Source organism: Rhynchophorus ferrugineus, unplaced genomic scaffold (genome assembly GCF_030347505.1).
Source record: "Rhynchophorus ferrugineus isolate W39M unplaced genomic scaffold, kcgeb_rfMv2 rfM1, whole genome shotgun sequence".
NCBI classification, from domain to species: domain Eukaryota; kingdom Metazoa; phylum Arthropoda; class Insecta; order Coleoptera; family Curculionidae; genus Rhynchophorus; species Rhynchophorus ferrugineus.
In genome coordinates this window covers 71,900,252-71,921,598 of record NW_027472580.1, presented here as the reverse complement: position 1 = coordinate 71,921,598, position 21,347 = coordinate 71,900,252, and the positions used below count along the sequence as shown (strand labels likewise).

General features: G+C 32.6%; 1 protein-coding gene across 3 annotated transcripts in view; it reads left to right on the top strand.

Moving 5' to 3' along the window:
* The window catches only part of Septin4 (Septin 4), a 58,198-nt gene that overhangs the window by 17,655 nt on the left and 19,196 nt on the right, over positions 1-21,347 (top strand). Inside the window, exon 1 of one of the 3 annotated variants that reach the window (XM_076409704.1) lies at positions 13,969-14,118. The exons of 1 other annotated variant lie outside the window; for it this stretch is intronic. In XM_076409704.1, coding sequence (XP_076265819.1) covers positions 14,091-14,118 — 28 coding nt within the window. In that variant the 5' untranslated portion in view covers positions 13,969-14,090. Of the gene's footprint in view, positions 1-13,968; positions 14,119-21,347 lie in introns of those variants that run through there. One more of the 3 variants, XM_076409713.1, reaches the window with a different exon arrangement.

The following is a 21,347-nucleotide window of genomic DNA, read 5'->3' as shown; positions in this document are numbered from 1 at the left end:
AAAACTCGACTTTTTACCTCCTGGCCATTTTCTAAATGGACATCCAAATAGACTACTGTAGGGTGTCTTTCATGGCAATCGCAAATGAAAAGATACGCCAAAATGCTTCGTTGATACTTACATAACGACCCATCTTCCACAATGATGTGAGTCTCAAAAGCTTTGAATAATATTGGCGAGTATGGCACAATCCAACGATTGTCTACACCAACATTTTGTCCTCTTACCTTCACAACTACCAATCGCCCATTGTCCACAACTGATCGCTGACGATACAATGGGTATCCATCATTTCCCGTTATGGTTTCAGCAATCAGGTCTCATGGGTATCGCTTGGAATATTTGCCCTCAACCATATAGGGTGAATTGTAGTTGAAAACTCCGCAAGGTCCATGTATCATATGTTTGATAACTACTGCATGCAATTTTGGGTCAACTGTGGGAAAGTGGGCATGAAATTGTCCTGTATAATATGTGTAGTGCCAAATGATGTCATCTGGAAACAGCTGTTATATTTCTGAATGTTGGCCAAGAAGTGCTTAGAATGATTTCCAATCTCAGAAACTAAACAGCGTAAAGGATCTAGTGGTGGGACTAATTGTGGCAATTTTACTTTGCCTCCAGTACAACATAATCTAGTAAATTCACCAATGTATTTTAACGCCTTGCAATATTTACAAATTATTGTGATTTCTCCAATTGTTACCAATTTGTCGACACAATTGTCTATTGCCACATCATAGTGGAATGCAGCTAGTTCCAGGATTACAGGAACACTGTGTCTGAAGAATCGTTCAATTTCATTATGTCGTGCTCGCTGTTGTTGTGTTTGATGTGCACGAACTCGTTGCATTCTAAGCCTATCTACTTCATTGTCACTCTCTAAAGAACGCAATTCTGACATAGCAATACGGCTATTTTCTTGAGCAGTAAAGTATCACTATCACAAAAAATCAACAAAAAAAAGCAAATAATTTGAAATATCACTATCGCAAAGGATCACCAAAGTTAACAAAGATCTCGCGCATGTAGATTGTCGGATTAAATCCTCGACATCAAAGAAAAAACAAAATAGTTGTTATTTAATTTCCAGCATTTTCATATTTATTCACCTTTTAAACCTTCCCTGGACTTCCACAAATAATTCAAGGCCAAAATTATACAAATCGGTTCGTTCTCGAGTTTTAGCGAGACTAACGAACAACGATTCATTTTTATATGTATATATATATATATATAGATTTACTATGTTAGCAGTATTGATTAAAGCTCAAAATAAAGTTATATTTTCCTCTCAACTTACTCATAGAAATTGATTTTCAAAGATCTAAATTAAATTGATTCAGTGAAAAAAAAAAAGAATGTAAAGAATTTGTAAAGAATTTCTCATCTTTTGAAGCGATTCACAGTCGACACTATTTTTGGCTTCCTCACAGAAAAATGACCTGAAGTCCAAGCAAGGCGTTACTGATGGACCGAAATATGTGGTAGCCACCCTGTTAAAATCCTATTAACTTATATAATCCAAAAATATATTAAGCACTTTATCATTACTTTTAACATTTTATCTAGAAAATCGTTATACATTGAGGTATGAAATTACAAAGATGGCTTACAAGCAAACTAATAGTATATTAAAATAATCTTGATTGAGTTGCTACTTGGGGCATGAGATACCGGCGTATCTCTATAAAATCACTCTCAGCTTGTCGATCTACGGAATTAGCCATAACAAAAAAAAACCATAAGTTGCATTCACAGAGTTCTGAAAAAATAGTAGCCAACAAGATCTGGTGCATACTGCGTATGAAACACTGAGATAAACCTCCCAATGTTTTAAAGAGCATCTCTAGTTTAAAATGAAAATTAATCCAAAAACGCCTCAAACTCACCGTCGTGCAACTTTACAAGCCAACCATTGTCGACATGAGTAAATTGCTCAGTGATTTTCTGACACACTTCCAATCACAGCAAGCAGGGTAAAAAAATTGGAAACATCTTAACACAAGACAAAGAAAAACAAAAATGAGTGATTCGTTCTTAAAAATGATAAAATTGAAACAAATTAGCCAAATCGCCTTGGAACTGCAACATTCGAAAGGTCTCACAAGATTTTGACCGGGTATAGCATTTCGAATCTACAAGATGTGCAAATTACTACCGCGGAACTATTGTCAGCTATTGGAATTATATCTTTTCAAAAGAAGATATAGAGTCTCGTATGAAGACAACTTGGGACTCATGTATCTGCTCTACAGTGCTGATATCCCAACAACAAAAGAAACAATACTTGGAATATTTTTCGATGACACAGTTATTATGGCAAGATATATATCTCTGTCTAAATCTGTAAATAAAATGGCAACCAACAAAGGAATAGAAACTGGAAAATACAACTTAATAGCTCCAAATATGTCCATGTTAACTTTGCGTTGTGGCGAAATGGCCTCAATTGATGAATGCTCGATTCCTCAAGCAGAATCAGCTAAATACCTCCGCATCCAACTCAATGGTAAGTTAAATTGGAAACATCATGTTTAAATCAAAAAGGTTTGTCAGTCAAATATCAAATTAACTAGTAATCCAACGCTGGCAAACAAAGTTCTAAGAATAATTAGCAATGCTTATTGCTACGTAATCAACGAAGAGCTGCACGATGACCTCGAAATCAACCAAACCACATGGCGAACCAAACCTCATGAATTTGTATCTAAGTACATAAGTATTACTCTTAACATTAGCTTAAATACTTTAGTTTTATTTTAGTTTGGAAATGCATACTGATGTATTAATGCCGTACTGGCCTTGCTTGTGTATTAATACAAATACAAGAGAACACTAGTAATAAATTAATTTGTAAATTAAGATTGTAATATCTAATGTAAGATGTACTTTTTGATAATATTTTAAAGTACCCTTTTTACCAACGAGGGTTTATCTGAACTGGATCTACAGTTTAACGTCGACTCCAACCAAGGTCCTCGGCATTAAACCCACCGACTTACATCTGACTTGACCACCCCAGAGGATATCCTAGGAAGATCCCTAGATGTCTTACCCAGCCTGGTTACTGGCGTGAATGGGATGGTTATTATCTATCGGATTTTCGACTGTTGCCTATAAAGACATTCACCCTTACATTTCACAATTACACAGCAGGATTCGAACCCGCGATTATCGCCACAGTAGGAAAATCGTCCTGTCGCCTTGACCACTGTTCCAATGAAGCCGACATAAAATGTAATTAATTACAAAAATTGGTTAATATACAAATAAAGTGGAGACTTGCATTCGTACAAGATTCAAGTGAGTCATGAGCTAAAGTAAATTACTATATACAACAAGTTTGAAAACCAAGCCCAATTTTTGTATATATTAACAAACATAATTACCGAATATAGAAAAATGGAAGCCTCGCAAGATTCGCTAAGAGGCAATGCGTCCACAAAAAGCGATTGATAGTGCGGTGTAAATGTTGGAACTGCAGAGTTATTTTATTAATAACGATATAACAATGATTACCAATATCTTTTGTCCCAAATTATCGATATGATATATTGGATATATGGTTTTAGAAAGATACCAGATGCAACACAACGAATTTAACGAGGCATTTTACAGAAGATTCAAATCACTGTATTGATATGAATTGGTTAATAAGATTTTGCTACGCTAGGCCTCTTCTTGTGAAGTTTTCTGAAGTCTCAAGTATATACCAACAAGTTGAGATCTAGTGATACTACAGTAAGGTTTTTGCAGTTTGGACCAAGCGAATTATGTGCCACTATGACGCTGCGAAATTTTAAACTATACTTTTCTTCGTGCCTAATGGTATGCAAGGACTTTTCAAATATAGAAAAAAATCTTATACCACACAACTCCAATACAGTTTGTTTCCTTCTATTATAATATCCATATTTACCCTTCTTTATTAAAAAACACAATAGAAATAACTGTCAGTAAGAAAGGTAATAAAAACCTAGATATCATAGCTCCTTCAGATTATATCATTGTGTGATCCATATCACATAGTCGCTGAGTAGCATAGTTTAAAAGGATTTGTTGTTCCAATATAAAATTGAAATATTATCAGAAAAATGCTGGCATATTAAAAAAAAAGAATACTGAATAGTTCTTTTTAATCCTACTTCCATAGACGTTACCCCTACATTTGAGGATTCGAATCTTACTATGACATAAATGTAATATTAATATTAATTGTCCACAAGGCAAGAGAGCAAATTTCGACAAGGAAAAGGTCCATGTCACGCCAGTAACCAAACTGGGTAAGACCGAATGTCTTCTGAGAAAATCTCACCGTGTTCAGAATCAGACCGTCGTTCGGAGCCCACGGAGTTAAGCAGTACATCCAATTCAGATAAACACAAATTAATAAAAAGGAGGTTCTAAAATATAACCAAAAAATTTTAAATTCAATTAGTTTATAAACTTGTTATATTGAAATGTTAACTTTCGTTTTGCAACTGTATTTAACAGATATTTGAATTGCAATTAATAAGTTCTAAATATAAAGTGATTTGATGGCCAATATTTAATAAATAGTACATGTGATATAATAGTTGTTGAGTAATGAACAAAATATGGCTATAAATAACGGAAAAACGTGTCCTACGAGCTAAAATTACATTTAATTATAACCAGGAATGGCTTCATAAACCTACATTAGCACGCATAATAGTAAGGTCATTTATTACGGTCATCTATTATGGATCTTTAACCTCACTTTTATCGCTGTTATGTAGTTTATATCACTTTTAAATTACATATCCATTGTTGTTGATTTTTAATAAAAAAATAATGCCAAACAAATCAATTTATTAAATAACAAAGTATTACTTTTTATATCGAGTAAATAATTGCTGTTGTTATTTCAGAGTTACGATGTTATATATGGTATTCTTAGATTATGTATTAAATAATATATATCAATTTTATACTAAGCGAGATGATGTTTTCATTCATCAAAAATGGAAATAGACCTCAGTTATAAATAGAAAATAATGGGCACGAAAATATAATTTAATTGAAAAGTTATATTTGGCATCATGGCAATATTTGGATCTATCTGTTACAACATATATATTGTATTGACTTATGAAACGTATAGGAGTTAAAACAAGTATTTTTTGTTTGCGTATACCTTCATTTCTTTGCTAATTTTTTAAATAGCCACATTTATATATAATGTTCCATGATATTTAAACTATAAAGGGCTTTCCTAAGCTTTAGTATTTATTTCTTATGGTTGCGAGAATTGGACACTATTACAATCTGATATATGTAAGACAAGTCTTACATGTTTGTCTCCAAAACGGTATCAGATTTTCTTAATTATTTACATCTCACATTAAATATGTTTAGAACAATTATAAATTATAAAATGAATGTTACCATTGTCCAGTTGTACTTGCATCAATATTCAAGCAGGACGAGCATGGGATAAATACATCAGCACTTATTTTCCAAATTAAAATTAAATTACTACAAGTTCATGTGGTTTGGTTTGCTTCAACCGTTCATGATTTAGTAGCTTTATTTCATGTTTTAAAGCAAAATCTTGGATCACTTCGTAAATCCATTTAACTTCGAGGTCCTCCTGCAGTTCTTTGTTAGTTGCATAGCGCTAAGCATTGGTAATTAATCCAAGAATTTTGTTTGGATCGTTGTTGGTCATCGTTGGCTTTTACATCGTAGTTTTTACAATAAACTGATAAACAAATCTCTTTGATTTTAGGTCGAGTTGGGAGTATCTATCGGCAATAGTGTTCTGATTTTGAGTCTAACCTGCTCTTTTTTTCTCTAACGTGACGTTTCCAATTTAATCTGCCATCGAGATGGATGCCGAGATATTTCGCTGATTTCGCTTGAAGAATCGGCCATCCGGCAAGTTTTATAATTGGGTTTTTATCGTTTCGCCGCAACACAATATTGACACGGATATTGTTATAACTGAAGTAATTCGTTTAGGATGCGACAATCGACAACCAGAGCATACTTGAGGAACAAATCCAGAGACGTAAATTACAATGGCTTGCATACGTATGTCGAATGAAGGATAAAAGATTTCCTCACATACTTCTGCAGCGAAGTCGATTATCAAAAAACGCATGAGTCAAGATCATAAAAAGCGATCTGAAATAAGGAAACTGGTGTTCTGCAAAACCAGCCCGATTATGGCCATTCGTCAAGTGTTCCCATAATATGTAATTCCCAAAATTCAGTTGTTCACGACTACCGGTATTTCAAGCAACTTCAATTCAATATTTATATGATACGCAGAATTATCATCTGCCCTCCGTAGTCATCGTCCCTCTAATCCTGGACCTGAAAACATTCCTTTACCCCTGATAAAAGTCTTCCTTCCCAAGCCCTCTGCCGCCTTCTGAACGTTTATAATGAGATTTCGTCATTTGGTTCCTTTTCACCCTCCTGGTCCCGCTCTATATCAATCCCAATATGGAAGAAGGGCAAACCCTGGACATGTGCCTCAAGCTACCGTCCCATCTCCCTCACTGACCATTTGTGTAAGGTATTCGAGCGTGTAGTTCTCAACCGCTTATCTTCGTTTCACAACTACACAACTATCTGTGTTTCAGCGTGGGTTTCGCTCTGGTCCCACGCGCTCAGTTCTAAGTCCTACTTCCTAGGACTCATTTTTGACTGCCGGCTGCCCTGGTAGCGTTACATTAAGGTACTTAAATCTCGCTGTTCCAGAGACATGCAAATGCTGCGTTGGCTATCTAACCGTCACACAGGTGCAGACCAGGAAACCATACTTAAAATATATTCCTCCGTAATCCTTCCTAAGCTAGACTATGGCTCCCTACTCTTCGCCGCTAGTACTCCAACTTACCTCAAATCCCTAGATGCTGTTCAAAATACTGCACTTAGAATATCGCTGGATACCTTTAAATCCTCCCCTGAAATTACTTTGTGCAGTCTTACATCCACCCCACCACACTTTCACTGAATTTCGCTGTACGATCGCTTGTTCTACCATCTTCCATAAATCTGACCTCCACTTGGAGTCATCCACCAGTCCTGGACCATCTTATCCCTAACTACTCCACTCATACCTGTCATATAATTGGTGATCTTCTTTAGAGGGTTGGAATTGGCTTGTTGCATCCCCTCCTTGTCCACCACTCCAATTGGACCTTCATTACTCCCTTCATAAACACATCTTTATGTAAATTTTATAAAAGAGGACATTGTCCTTACCTTATTCCGTCCAAGTTCTGTTAACTTCTCCACTATTACTCTGGCTGCATGTACATATATACCGATGGCTCCAAATCACGCAGCGGGCTTAGTGCATTTATGGTGGACTGCCGGTCATTCCGTTTCAAGCTCCCTAAACAGGATTCAGTATTGACCGCTGAACTCTTCGCGATATTCAAAGCTTTATCCTACATCACAACGCAATCCTTCAAAAAATGTCTCATCCTTGCCGAATCCCGAAATGCTCTCGAATGTTTCCTGGAACAAAAGTTCAACCATCCCCAACTCACTATCAATCATCCGTATCCTCCATCTGAATGGGATCAGGACAAGTTTACTCTGGATCTTTTCTCTCGATGGTATAACGGGAAATGAATGCGAGGATAGTGCGGCTAAATCGGTAGCCTCTTCTCGCCTCCCAATCACAAATATTTGTAACCATACTGACCTTATCCCATTCGTTTCTTGTTTCACAAATAATGAGATAGAACGTCGTTGGACCCAGAAGCAATCCAACCTCTTCACGTTTCTTCCCTTCGTCACCATGTCGCAGCTTTGAATCGATTGAGATTGGTCAACTGTTGTTTCTCGTACGGTCATTTGATGACTTCGAGTCCGCCTGCTCACTGTGAGTTTTGTCACCATGTCCCTATTTTAGTCTACCACATACTGAACGACTGTCTACGGGTCACCCAGATTACAACTAACAGACAAACAACAGAAAGTATGGGCTGTGAAATTTTAGAAATTCCTTAACAGGAGAAAATGCAGACAGACTCCTCGTATTTCTACGAGAAATCGATTTTCTCCATAGAGTCTAGCCTACGCTAAGATAAAACCTCTACTTCGCTATGGTTGTGTTTGTAGTCCTGTATATGTGTTCATTCTTGAATTGTATATACACTATTTTTACTTTTATCCTCGCTGTTTGTGTTATTAAGTTTATTTATTTATTAATTTATTATTTTATATATACACTTTATGTCTATCTCCGTCCCTTTGTATCAACACCGTACTATTGCATAGTCGCAAACTGACAAAATCCGTCAGAGCGACAAAAAAATACTTATATGATGCCTCTACCCAAACTCCAGGAAACTATGATAAGGAGACAGAAGAGAACAGAGAGAATTTTATTTGAATCTCTAGATCATCGTTGTTATGGTCTATTCTGTATTGCCTCTGTGCCACTGTCCATTTTTGTTCGTATTTAGAAACAAACTTTTCCACCACTTGAAGGAGGAATCTCACCGTACGCAAATTGTAACAAATAAAACACACAAACGCGATTGTGAAAAATGTGACCCAACAAAACCAGTTGCAGTGACCTGACGTGGTTGCTTGGAACTTGGTTCATAAAATAAAGCAGGCAATACAGGGAAATGGATATTAGAAGACTATTCAAATTTTAGCACCAACCCCTAAATGTGAAAAATATGTTTCATATTTAGAAATTATATTGACGTTTAAATGTGGAAAAAATTGTCAGATTAGACAAATCCATTCCAATTCTACAGCAAGAGTAATCATTATGGTAAACCATTATTTCATTCTTTTTTTCATAGGAAAACTCCACGAACTGAATAAATTAATTATATAAAATATATAAAATTTATTCGCATTTTGGACGCATTTGCTATATCCATTATATATTTTTATCCATAGACATTTTTTAAAACTAATTATATTTTTAAATATTATTAACTAAGTACAGAAATGTATAGAAATTTTATTCGTTTTATTATATTTTTTATATTATTTTAATGGTGATACATTAACAATCAATTAATCTATAATGCAATTAATACTGATTCATTCATAGTTCCTATTATAATTAATACTTCGAATATTATCAAGTTCCAAAAGACCCTTATAATACTGTATATATATATATATATATATATATATATATATATATATATATATATATATATATATATATATATATATATATATATATATATATATATATATATATATATATATATTATTCCATTTTTGAGGTAATTACATATCATAACAAGGGCTTAGATGTTATTAGATTATCTGACTGAAAAATGGAATAAAAGAAAAAATGTGTGACATAAACACTATTACACTCAAAATACTAATCAAGGTTATGTTGTTGGCAATCAATATTATTAACACCACTTAACTGATTACGCCCCTTTTTGTTAAACGTCAAAGACTCATTAATAATATCAATATCAAATGGAATAATATTGCGTGATCTTGTGAAGTTGTGTAGTGAAGTGTACTAAATTTAGTATAAATTAATATTTTTATTTTATTAGAGACTAAGTAGGTATCAATAGGTCTTCCTAGATAAGTCCTAGTTTTAAGTCACTGTACAGACAAATTGTAAATTAGTAGGCAACGATTAATAAAAATATATTAATAAATAAAATAAAAATATATTCAATTATTTCAAAAGATTATTTCTATAATATTTATATATTATTTAAATGTATGGATTATACCCACCATTAATTTAATTAACAATTCATAATTATCAAAAAAATAATTCAAAAAATCAAAACCCCTAAATCACGGATATAACCAACAAATGCAGACTAATTATGATCAAAGTATTTTAATCATGTTTTATCAAAATCTTTTTTTTTTTAATTTTGTTGACTTCTGTGACATAACTGAAAAAATACGTTAAAACGAAATAGTGACTAAAACCAACGGAGGAACAAATCTTACGTGTGGGCTGAAAGTATCGTAAACCTATATTATAAAGTCTAATGATAAGGTCATCTCCTAAACTGGCCTAACGCGACGGATCTATAACCTCAGTTTTATGGTTTATATGCGGCAACTCTTTATTGCTGATTAAATTTGCATTATAATGCTTTTAAGACGTTTAGAATCAATTATCGTATTTAATTTGAAATTAGACACAGTTGGCCACGTTTCCTTTCACAATATCTGACAAATAAATATTATTGCAGAACACAAAATATTGTTAGTGGACTTTAATGATTTAATTTTTTTTTATACTTGTATGTGCATCCTGTATCTGAAATAACATAAGTTCGTAAGCACCCTTTTTAGAGTCGATGTTTACACTACATTAGTAATATTAGTTATAATTAGTAATAATCAAAGTTTATATTTATATTTACAATATGATGATCCTGTAATTCATTAATTGTCAGTTGGCAGGCTTAATGCCAAGGACCATGGTTTGTAGCCTATGTTAAACAGTTGGATTAGTGTAAATGAACCCAATTATTTGGTAAAAAGGACTCTAAAATATAACAAATATATATAGATATATAGATAGGTAAAACTGCAAAAACAAACTTGTATCAGTTGCCTATGATGGAGGTACTTTCAGCCTTCAAATAAGACGTGTTTTATAGTCAAGGTTATGGTGCATTCTATGCCCAGATATGTCCTTTTATAATGTGTTTTTCTCCAATAGTTTTTTGACTATAACAGTTTGTAGAATTTAGTCATAATTAGTTTTTCAATAACAACTGATCCAAGGAGATGGCTAGGATAGTGTTAATAATCTACATTCTGTAAAAATCCATGGAATTTGAGGCCGCCACAAACTTTGTGGGCACTACAGCTGTTAAAATGAGCGTTAGAATATCGCATTAACATGTGAGGTTTTAATGTTATTCCTGTTCGTGAGCCAAGGCATGAAATTTGATGCTGAAGGAGGCTTGAACTAGAACTAATTGACATATTTCGTAACGAATACATTTCTTTTATATAAGGGAGTATAGCGACCTCGTGGGACATGCTTTCAACTGGGCATGCTTAAAATATGCCCAGTGCAGTTCTTATTACTGAATTATATATTAAATCCAGGTTTCGCATATATTTATTATTATTACAGCATTGTGGATAATCACTGCTGAAATATGTGATATCAGCTGGGCACATTTTCAGTTTCAGAAATATGTTGTAAGTGGTATGTAATTAATTAATATGTGGTAGTCAGTTGAGAGAGGAATCAAATCTCTAAGAACTTGTGATGGGGACTATGCTTTATGTTTATATTTCCTCCAAACTATAATGCATATTGCAATTGCTCGTAAACCACTTTGCGACAATTTCAGACCACAGTCGCAAAACTGTAACTTAGGCCTGTAATGAGCGGTTACTCAAGATAGATAATACAAAGTGATACACCCTGCCACTTAATTTCTACAAAATTATACTTTATTTCCAAGATATTTAAAACGCCAGTCCAAAAATACCACAGTTATGAGAAGCCAACAACAAAGTAATTCCCAACACTCTGCTAAAGTCTAGCTGGTGAGCAATTGCAGTCTATACTTTCAGAAGTAATCGCATTTTTATTATCTCAAATATAGGTAACAAGCTAGAGATGTTATTCTGCATGTATATATGGAAACATTATGGTTGATGTAAAGAATGATGATAAATAATTCTCTATTAAGTATCAAAAGCTTCCGGTACAGTATTTTTTAATATATTTACTAACTTTACTTACGGTGAAATTTGCTCGCGTTTTCTTAATTTAAGCTAATTTATATTTATCAAAATATAGCTAAGCATCATAACCTTTACCTGCACTCAAAAATAGATTTAACCTTTTATTATTCAGATCACCCCCTGTAACTTTAATCCATGCCATTTTGGTCTGTATTTTCCACTAAAAAGGTCGTACAGAAATCTCGGAAGTATGTGAGAAAGTAGTTCAATCTTTTAGTAAGCATGTCCAAACCATTGTAATTTTGCAAATTTTTTTTCTTCAGTTGTGCATTTCCTTTGTAATTTAATGTCACATATTAATAAACATAATTTTAGAATATCATGTATAAGATAAACACTAATAAACACTATTTTAGAGTGAAATCGTGTCCAACATTATTTTCCTATATTATATTTATAATATATTTGCAACTACAACTCTTTTTTATCACAATGTAATATTTTATAATTTCGACGGCTACTATGTTGAAAGTAGTATAAATTTTATCAGGATAGTTCCCTGTCTCATAGAGCAGCGATATATTACTACTATTCATTTAGTATTTGGAGACTTTCAGTAACTAAAACCAGTAAGTCCAATGTGAAAGGGATTCGAATATCCAATTTTCAATAACTGCGCATAGAATAGGCTAAATTTGAAAGCGATGGAGAGGAGTAATCGGGTTTATTAAGCTTATCGGTTAAATTGCAGGATTTTAGTGGCTAATTCACATCACCCTTGTGAGAGGTAACGAAAAGAGGTAATAAATACCCTAAAATCGTTCAAGCAGAAAGTTTGCTGAAACCATATCTCATCCAAGTCTATATGATCCAATATATACTGAAATAAGTCGTTTATCAAAGGTCTTTAGCCCCATTGACAATGATAGCTTCACCGATGTCAATTTTAGAAAAGTGCGTACCATTAAAGCCGCTAGCCCAAGATCACTACCAAACAGTAATATTTTTGGATGCCTTGTCACCTATTTAACCTGGTATGGATTGGCGTCATTCCATATACGACAATTATGTTTGTTAATATATATTCAATCAAAAGATATTCCCAATTGCTAAACATGATTATTTGGACCAAATTATAATTGTTTTCCAAAAACGATCCAGATCCCAATCAACAGACAACAGGTTAAATAGACACCATCAAAATAACATGGCCTCTACACGATACTAACGTCAACCCATGCCAAACTCTATAGTACCAGTCCTTCTTACTCGCCAGATTTTGCAGTGTATATCTTCTGCTTGTTTTTTTTATTTGAATATTATATTATATTAATGATAGTATCTACAGGGGTAAAGTAGTATTTCTGAAGACGTATGTAGAAAAGTTAATGGTTAAGTGAAATATTTTTTTACATATTTTAAACTCTCCTTTTACCAACAATGGGTGTAACTGGACTGGACCTACTATTTAATGTGAGCTCCGAACCACAGTCCTCGGCATTAAGCCTACCGACTGGCGAGTGACCAACTTAGAAATCATCACAGAAGACATCCGATCTTAACCAGAATTTTTACTGGAGTAACTGCGATCATTTTCCTTGTCGGATTTTACACTCTTGCCTAGGACAATCACAAATATTAAACAATCACAAACATAAATTTACGACCATGCCCCAGCAGGATTCGAACCTGCGACTATCGCAACAGTAGGAGGTCCGTCCTGTTGCGAGTGGCATATTTAAAAAATTCTGAGAACATAAATTTTTCTGTTATCAATAATGTTAATACACTCACATACAAACTAAAATTAAGAATTTGTACATATTATATCAGATCCCTTATCGAGCATAGCGTTATAAGCCAAGTTAATAAAACAATCAAGTCAATATCGAACAAATTGAGTCAGGTAAGAAACCGACAACAAAGCATGATTAATACTTAAAAACACCTAGAATTATACAAGCCATTTATAGTCTAATCTAAAAATAGCAAATGTAACAATGATATTTTGTAATAAACTACAGGGGAATGGGAAAAGGCACAAAAAATGCATGTTTAACATCACGAATGTCCTGATAAAACGCACTTCATATGGCCAACCTACTTTAAAGCGCTTTAATCTTTACATCGTGGTAAATATTTTCACTGTTGATTCTGAATAACGAATAAAAACGGCTAGAAACCATTTTTACGTCGCAATTTTTACGCTGGTGCGGCATTAAGAAGCAGTTATGATAATTCTTCAAAGTCCTTCAACGGTAGATCTGTCGTTGTCTTCTAACGCATCGTTCAAACTGACACTGTCCCAACGAATTTTACGGCGCTCGTATAAAAATCGGCCATTGATTTGTTTAATGTTTAGTTGGTTGGTTCACGTTGGTCGTGAAAGAATTTCGTGATCGTTGGTGCTGTATTTGTTATTCGGAACTATGAACGTTCTAGGTTCTTGGCTGAAGAGTAAGCATCTATTTTTGTTTTCATATAAAGTATCTCACTGCGGTTATTAATTAATGTCTTCTTAGAATTTATTTATTTATTTATTCGCAATGTTAACTGAAAAACAATCATCTAAATTCTTATATATTTAAATCAAACAATTACAGTATTTAAGTTAAAACCATTTTATAAACCTTTTTTTAATAATATATATATATATATATATATATATATATATATATATATATATATATATATATATATATATATATATATATATATATATATATATATATATATATATAAATATATATATATATATATATATATATATAATATAGTAATCTTTCATATTAAATCACCGAATTTTGTCCGATAAATTCAAGCTATTCGAGACATTTTTTGCAATTTTTTTGACATTTTATTATTATTTTTTTTAATAGTAATAATCCAAATTATGTTATAGTTTTACTTTGATACTATAGAAGAATGTATAGAAAACGCTCACACCAAATATTAAAATTTATTCGTTTGTAAATCGGTTCGGTAAATTTTGAGAACAAGAGTCTAATTTTGGAGGATCCCGGTATGCGCACAAGAATCTAAATTTGCGACGTTAACAGTTCCTTCACATCATACGTACGTTTGAAGACAAATTAACCTAAAATATGGAGGGCATTTCATAAACATATTTAGTATTAAAATAATTTTGAAAGGAAAAATGTATCAATATATAAACATTACAATAACAAAATTTTCCTTGAAACTTAACTTCAAATTTAGCTAGGTTTATTGGTAAATTGTTCATCTTCTATAATAAATGTTTCATATTATATATATTACATTTGAATATATACAAGAATATAAATAAGAAGAGTAAGATAAATGTAATTGAAAGGAAAAATATACAATATATAAGATAACAAACATAATGTATAGTCTATGTGTCAAAGTTAGTGTGAACATACGTCGTCTCAATTTACGAAGTTGAAACTGTGCACTGTTGCCACATCAACTCTGAGTTTTAGTTTGCAAAAAATTTAGTTGCAAAATTGCAATCTAAATAAAATACTGAAACAGAAATTTTATCAAAAACAATTTATTTTAGCATTACAATACATCTAAAAACTACAGTTAATTATACAGCCATAATAGTATATAGGTTAGAGTTTTCAAGAATTTTGCATTCGTTTGATAACCGGGCAACTTTGACAGCCTCATTCACGCTCTCAGTACGTGTTCGAACTAATCAGACAAGATTTATAAATTTACAAATCATTTATCCTTTACTGTCTATTTTTGTAATCAAAATATGAGTAGTACAAGAATAAATAAACTAAACACAACAAAATTCTTAACCTTACTTACAAAACAATATAATACTTAAGCTAACTTAATGTAAAAGTATATAATATATAAATATAATAAAACAATTAAATGAGTTGTGATACAAGTGAATGAAGTGTGAACAGTTCCAACGAAAATAGCTGCCCCAGGTCGTTGGGTTCTATCTCTCAATCGCTTGTAAATGACAACGTCGCAAAATTCAGAGGAAACTGCCGAAGTTTACCGAATGCCGACTATGATCATTCAAAATTAGCTACTACTAGTTTGAGATATGTCAACCGTCTCGAAAAAAGTTGTTTCGTGAAAAACGCTTTTAAAGTTTCGTTTTTAAATTTCAGGGTATGTAAATGTAATTTTGAAAGAACCTCTTGAGGGTATATTCTTGAAGGATTTCGCTTAGAAAATATTAAAAAAAAACGATTTCTTAAAGACTTCTAGAATTTATAGACTAGAATGTTATAAAAAGATTATTTATTAATATATGATTATAATATCAATATTTTTATTGCAACTGTTGGTTGTATAAATGCAATAATTTGTTGTATATTTCATTTATAACTTTTTGTGAAATTGTGTATAACTTTCGTGAGTATTAGATGATTTATAATAACATATATATTGATCTAATTTATATAAATGTGCGTAATATAAATATTAATTTAACATAACGGTCCGCTGACAATTTACGTTAAACGAAACCTTTAATTATTCCAAGTGGTTCAGAGATCAATATCGTAAAACAGTGTAAAACATTGCCAGAAAAACATTACAACAGAGTATCACATTTAATTTAAATGAATTTATTGAGTATTTATAATAGGAAATAGAAAATTATTTATTACTAGCTGACTCGACCGACGCTGTCCTGTCTGAGCTATGAATATTCATTTCGAACTAGACTAAATAATTCTTTAAAAATATTTCAAAAACATAGTGTCTTTATAATGCTTTTTGATGCACAACATTATTAGTTTTATTTTCTTGCGCAGAAATAAGCAATATTGATGGTTAATGGTAATCCTTTGAACGAAAAATTTGGCAATTAAGTATTAATTTTAATTAAAGACATGTGTTGCTTATCAACAAAGAATTAATGCAACTAGGAATAACAACGCCGAATGCACAAAGCATTTATTCAAAAGTTTGTTCCAGTAACTGAATTTGCCGTCATAGCTTCACTATAATTTGCTTCTTTCTTCGATTACTAATAAAAAAAACTAGCATTTTTTTTCTGAATTTCATTAAATTTTCACAATCATATATAAGAAATTAATAAGAATGTGAGTGAATAATAAAATTATCAAATATAGATTCCCGTAATGTGCAGAACGAAACCACCATATACAAGATATTGTGACTTCCTTGTAGTCTAAGAGAAATAGGGATTCATTTTTATATATTTATATTGAAAATATACCCAATCTCTATTAACTATCATATCTGATCTATGTAACAAGAAAATATCTGAAAAACTACTCGCCTCCAAATGCAATTAATCAACCAATATTGGAGGGTGTAGAGCCTAACAAATTATTTTGCCATATATATTGAAATATTTTCCTTCATTGTATTCTTCATGCATCTGCCCTTTTACTTAAGGACTATATACCACAAAGATCCCAAAAAGTCCTTATTACCCGCCAAACAATTTTTCATGATCTTCAAGAAAAATACGCAGAAGTAACAGATTAAGCTTCCTAGCCTGGGATTGTTGTAATAGATGGATTATCACCGGTAATAATAAGATGCAAAAACCTTTTCCTTTTTGTCGTTAAGGACTGAGTGGTAATGGTTACCTGAATGGTAAGGACTTCTTTGTTTATCAAAACTCCCGGCAAGAATGCATTATTTGATATAAAATTATACATACATAAAATTATTATTCACTATTTTTTTATATATATTTTAAAGTTTCCTTTTACCAACTACGGGTTTATCTGGACTGTACCTACAGTTTAACGTGGGCTCCGAACCACGGTCGTCAGCATTAAAGCCTACCGACTAGCGAGTAACCAACTTTACAAATCATCCCAGAAGACATCCGGTCTAACCCAGCCTGGTTACTGGCGTGACTGGGATCATTTTCCTTGTCGGATTTTACACTCTTGCCTAGAACATTCACAATTTTTAAACAAAGCTCAAGCAGCATTCAAACCCACGGCTATCGCAACAGTAGGAGGACTGTCCCATCGCCTTTACCACTGCGCCACCAAGCCGGCTTATTTACTATTTAATCAGGTAAAATGTATAGAAATAGGTATAGTCATCATAGTAGCCAGCCAAGAAATATATTGTTTGATGAAACAATGGAATCTTATAGCAGATTTACATACACCATTTTTTTTCCTATTAATATATTAATACTACGAATTAATCCGAACAACTATTATTAAAATTATCTCTTGTGTAGAATAAAAGAAAATTCTAAAAGTTTAAAATCTGGATAGTACAATAGGTAGGGGATGTCTTTCTAGCAGAATTTATTGTAAACCAACCTAGGTGACCTAGGTAAAAACAAATAGGTTGCCGTCTCTTTTGTTATACTCAGAGCGTTTTTTACTTGACTCTCCGAAAAAAAAACAAAATCATTATAACCAGCTGATTCTACAAAACATAGCAAAACTTTGCAGGAACAATGTTGACCTAATTTCAATATTTTTATGTATACAATATTATAATCTTTTTACCAAATAGGGTTTATCTGGAGTGGATTCCAAAAGAGGTCCGAAATTTCCCAGCCTGGTTACCGGCATTAGGTCATTTCTTTAATTCATAAAAATTATGAGCAAAAACATACATTTTCAACCAGGTCCCGGTGAAATTAAAATATGTGTGAATCGCTGCAATAGAGCCTTCTCGGCCTGTCGCCCGCACCATTGCAACTACCAAGCATCAATATTAACAGTAAGTCTCTCTCTTTATTCATTACATTACAGAATTTAACATAAAAATTTCTTTTTTCTATTAACTAATCTAATATCCATTTTTATTATTCCTAAATCATTTCCAATATTACGTCAGAAAATTTTACGTCCATTTTTATGCTGATATTAAAATGTTGAAATCATCATACTTTAGACTTTCATTCGTATTTCCTTTAAAGTATAAAAGTAACATTTCTCGTAAATATTGCTTTATTTGAATAAAATAGAACGTTTCAAAGGAGTATCCTAATCAAAAAATTTGAACCAATTCCTTCATTTTTGCTCCGATAAGTTCCGTTGAGGCCGATGGTAAACCAAAGCGGGACACATTTTCTACCACGGACCTCTACCGCTTTCATGTACCATACCACTTATATAAAATTGATTCAACATAGCCCTTGCGCAGATATTCAACAAAACAACCAAAGTGAAAATAAATTATGAGTTTGATGTTCTCATCCGTTTTAAAAATTGTGAAATACACTTGAAATGAATTGAAATGAAAAAATACTTATGACAATTTTTTCATTTTAAAAATATATTTATTAAGAAAAATTGGTGGTGCAATATTTAAAAATAAAAACAATTTCCATCATTTTCTACAGATTTTTTCCATTTTTTGACCTGACCATACCGCGTCGAAAGCTATTATTTGGCTAAGATTCGCTAACCGCTAAGCTGTTTGAAAATTCTTTGAACATTTAAGCTGGTTTAGTCCAATAATAATTTTTAGTTATTAACATCAAATTGGCCACTTTTAAATCTTTAAAACCAAAATCAACAATTTCAAATGGCGGAACGGCATCAATATATCCTTCTAAAAGTGTTTGATGGGCTTCGGCAGCCGATTTCTTTAAATCTTTTAATATTATTTTTATAATCTTTTTAACAAATGTCGAAATTTTTTTACAATTTTAGTCATCCATGATTAGCGCCTGTATATACTAAATAACTCAATAAAAATGAATGGAAAATTATTATTTTATGTAGAGAACTGTCAAAACCATCGAATTTAACAGTTAGATTAGGTTGTTTAACATTAATTTACATTAATACTTTACAGTTTCAGCAATAGATATCGCTAATTAAAATACACGCAAAAACCTAATAAATTTTTGACTTTGTCAATTCATGTTTCGTGATATCAACGGCTAGATTGTAAAATAGATATCTAGCTGCCACCAAGGCTTCGTATCCCATCACAATTATTCGGTCGCGGGTGCCCAGCTTCTAAAGCTTCTAGATTAATTAAGTAAATATTTTTTGAAGTTGATGCCTTTTTTGATTATAGCTTATGCATTTACCATTTTTTTGTGAATCAAAGTCAGAAATTCGATCAATTTACTATTAAAAATTTCATCTGTTATTACTTTTTAAATATTGGCCATGACTAATCATGATTTTTTCTTACTATGATTAAATACACCACCCACAAATCGATTTATTTCACTAAAAGGAATTATCAGCCAGACGGCCTGTGGACTGCCCGTCTGGAATATGGGGTGGGGCTATGTCTGGTGAATATGTTGGGTGTGGTGGGACAATTAAATATTTCCAGCAAGGTTACATGGATTTTCAAAAATTTAATGGCGCTGTTTTCTGAAATTACTCTAATACAATCTTTCGAAGTAAAACACAAGAGATATATTTATTTTTTACATTTATTTCGTCCCCTTCAAGATAAGACAATGGAAATCAAATTTCTGAACATTTAAAGCATTCCTCGAAGCTTCTTTTAAGTTTAGATAGTAACTTCAACAGAGCTGAATTAAGCGAATGAGGTGGTTCCAGAATGATGTAAATTGAATAACCAACGATGTGTGAGAAACTCAAAATCATGATGAAACAACGCCTTAGATTCACATAATATTCCTGGTAAACAGTTTGGCTCAGCGGAAACTATTCATAATGTAATCTGATCCAATCCGATTACGGAAGTATCAGAAGTATCCAATATTATATAAAATTGCATACAAGGACAGTTTAATAAGTCAGTTTTTTTTTGAATGAAAGATATTTTTTCAGCAAAAAAGTGTTTTATATCTTTGCGGTTTATGTGGCTCGGTGAATGGAGGTAAGGCAAAATAAAACGGCGATGGTTACATGATGTGTTATTTATTGCTGTTATAAAAATAGAAATATAATAGATAAAAGAGAGCGGCGCAGTGTTACCTGACGAGGACGCTTGGGCAGTCAATGGTGACACGTCTGAACTGAACACTGGTCAATATTTGAATGATACAAGATTTCTATTTAATAATATGGTAGATCAGAGTCTCGAGATTGCCTGGGACAACCACAGGCTGTTCAACACCTGGAATAATATTTCTGGGTATTTTATAGACTGTTATTGAATGATGTCGACTCGAACTCGAACGAAATCTCGACATCCCTCAAAGTAGCTACATTTCTAAACACAATCTCCTTTTAACTTATTACATTTAGAATAGTTTTTTCTATTTTTTATTCCTGCCAAATAATAGTTTCGACTTAAAACTTTTATCGCTCAACCATTTCTTCAAGTTTGGGAACAGGAAATAGTCGCAATGGGCTAAATCTGGGGAATATCGTAGATGGGGTAGCAATTCGTTGTCCAATTTATGGTGGCCACCTGAATAAAAACACTGTTTACATTGTTCCTTGGTCTCTGGTGTTTTCTGATGTATCCATGTTTCGAAACGGTGCAAAATGTCGTTCAAATTGCGGTTGAACATCGCCAAGCAATCTTTTGAAGAGATTACAGGGTTGAGCTTGTCGTCGTGTCGAGTGTGAGCAATTGCAGCCCATTGGGCAGATAGCTTTTTAGAATCCAAATATTCATGTAAAATGTGATGTACGCGCTCATTTGAGATGCCTACAGTATCAGCTACCTCACGTACTTTCACTCTTTGATAATCCAATTCTACATCCATCAATTTTTTTTTACTATTTATAACACAAGGACCTTTTTTAGTTAACTTGAACATTCGGCACCATTTG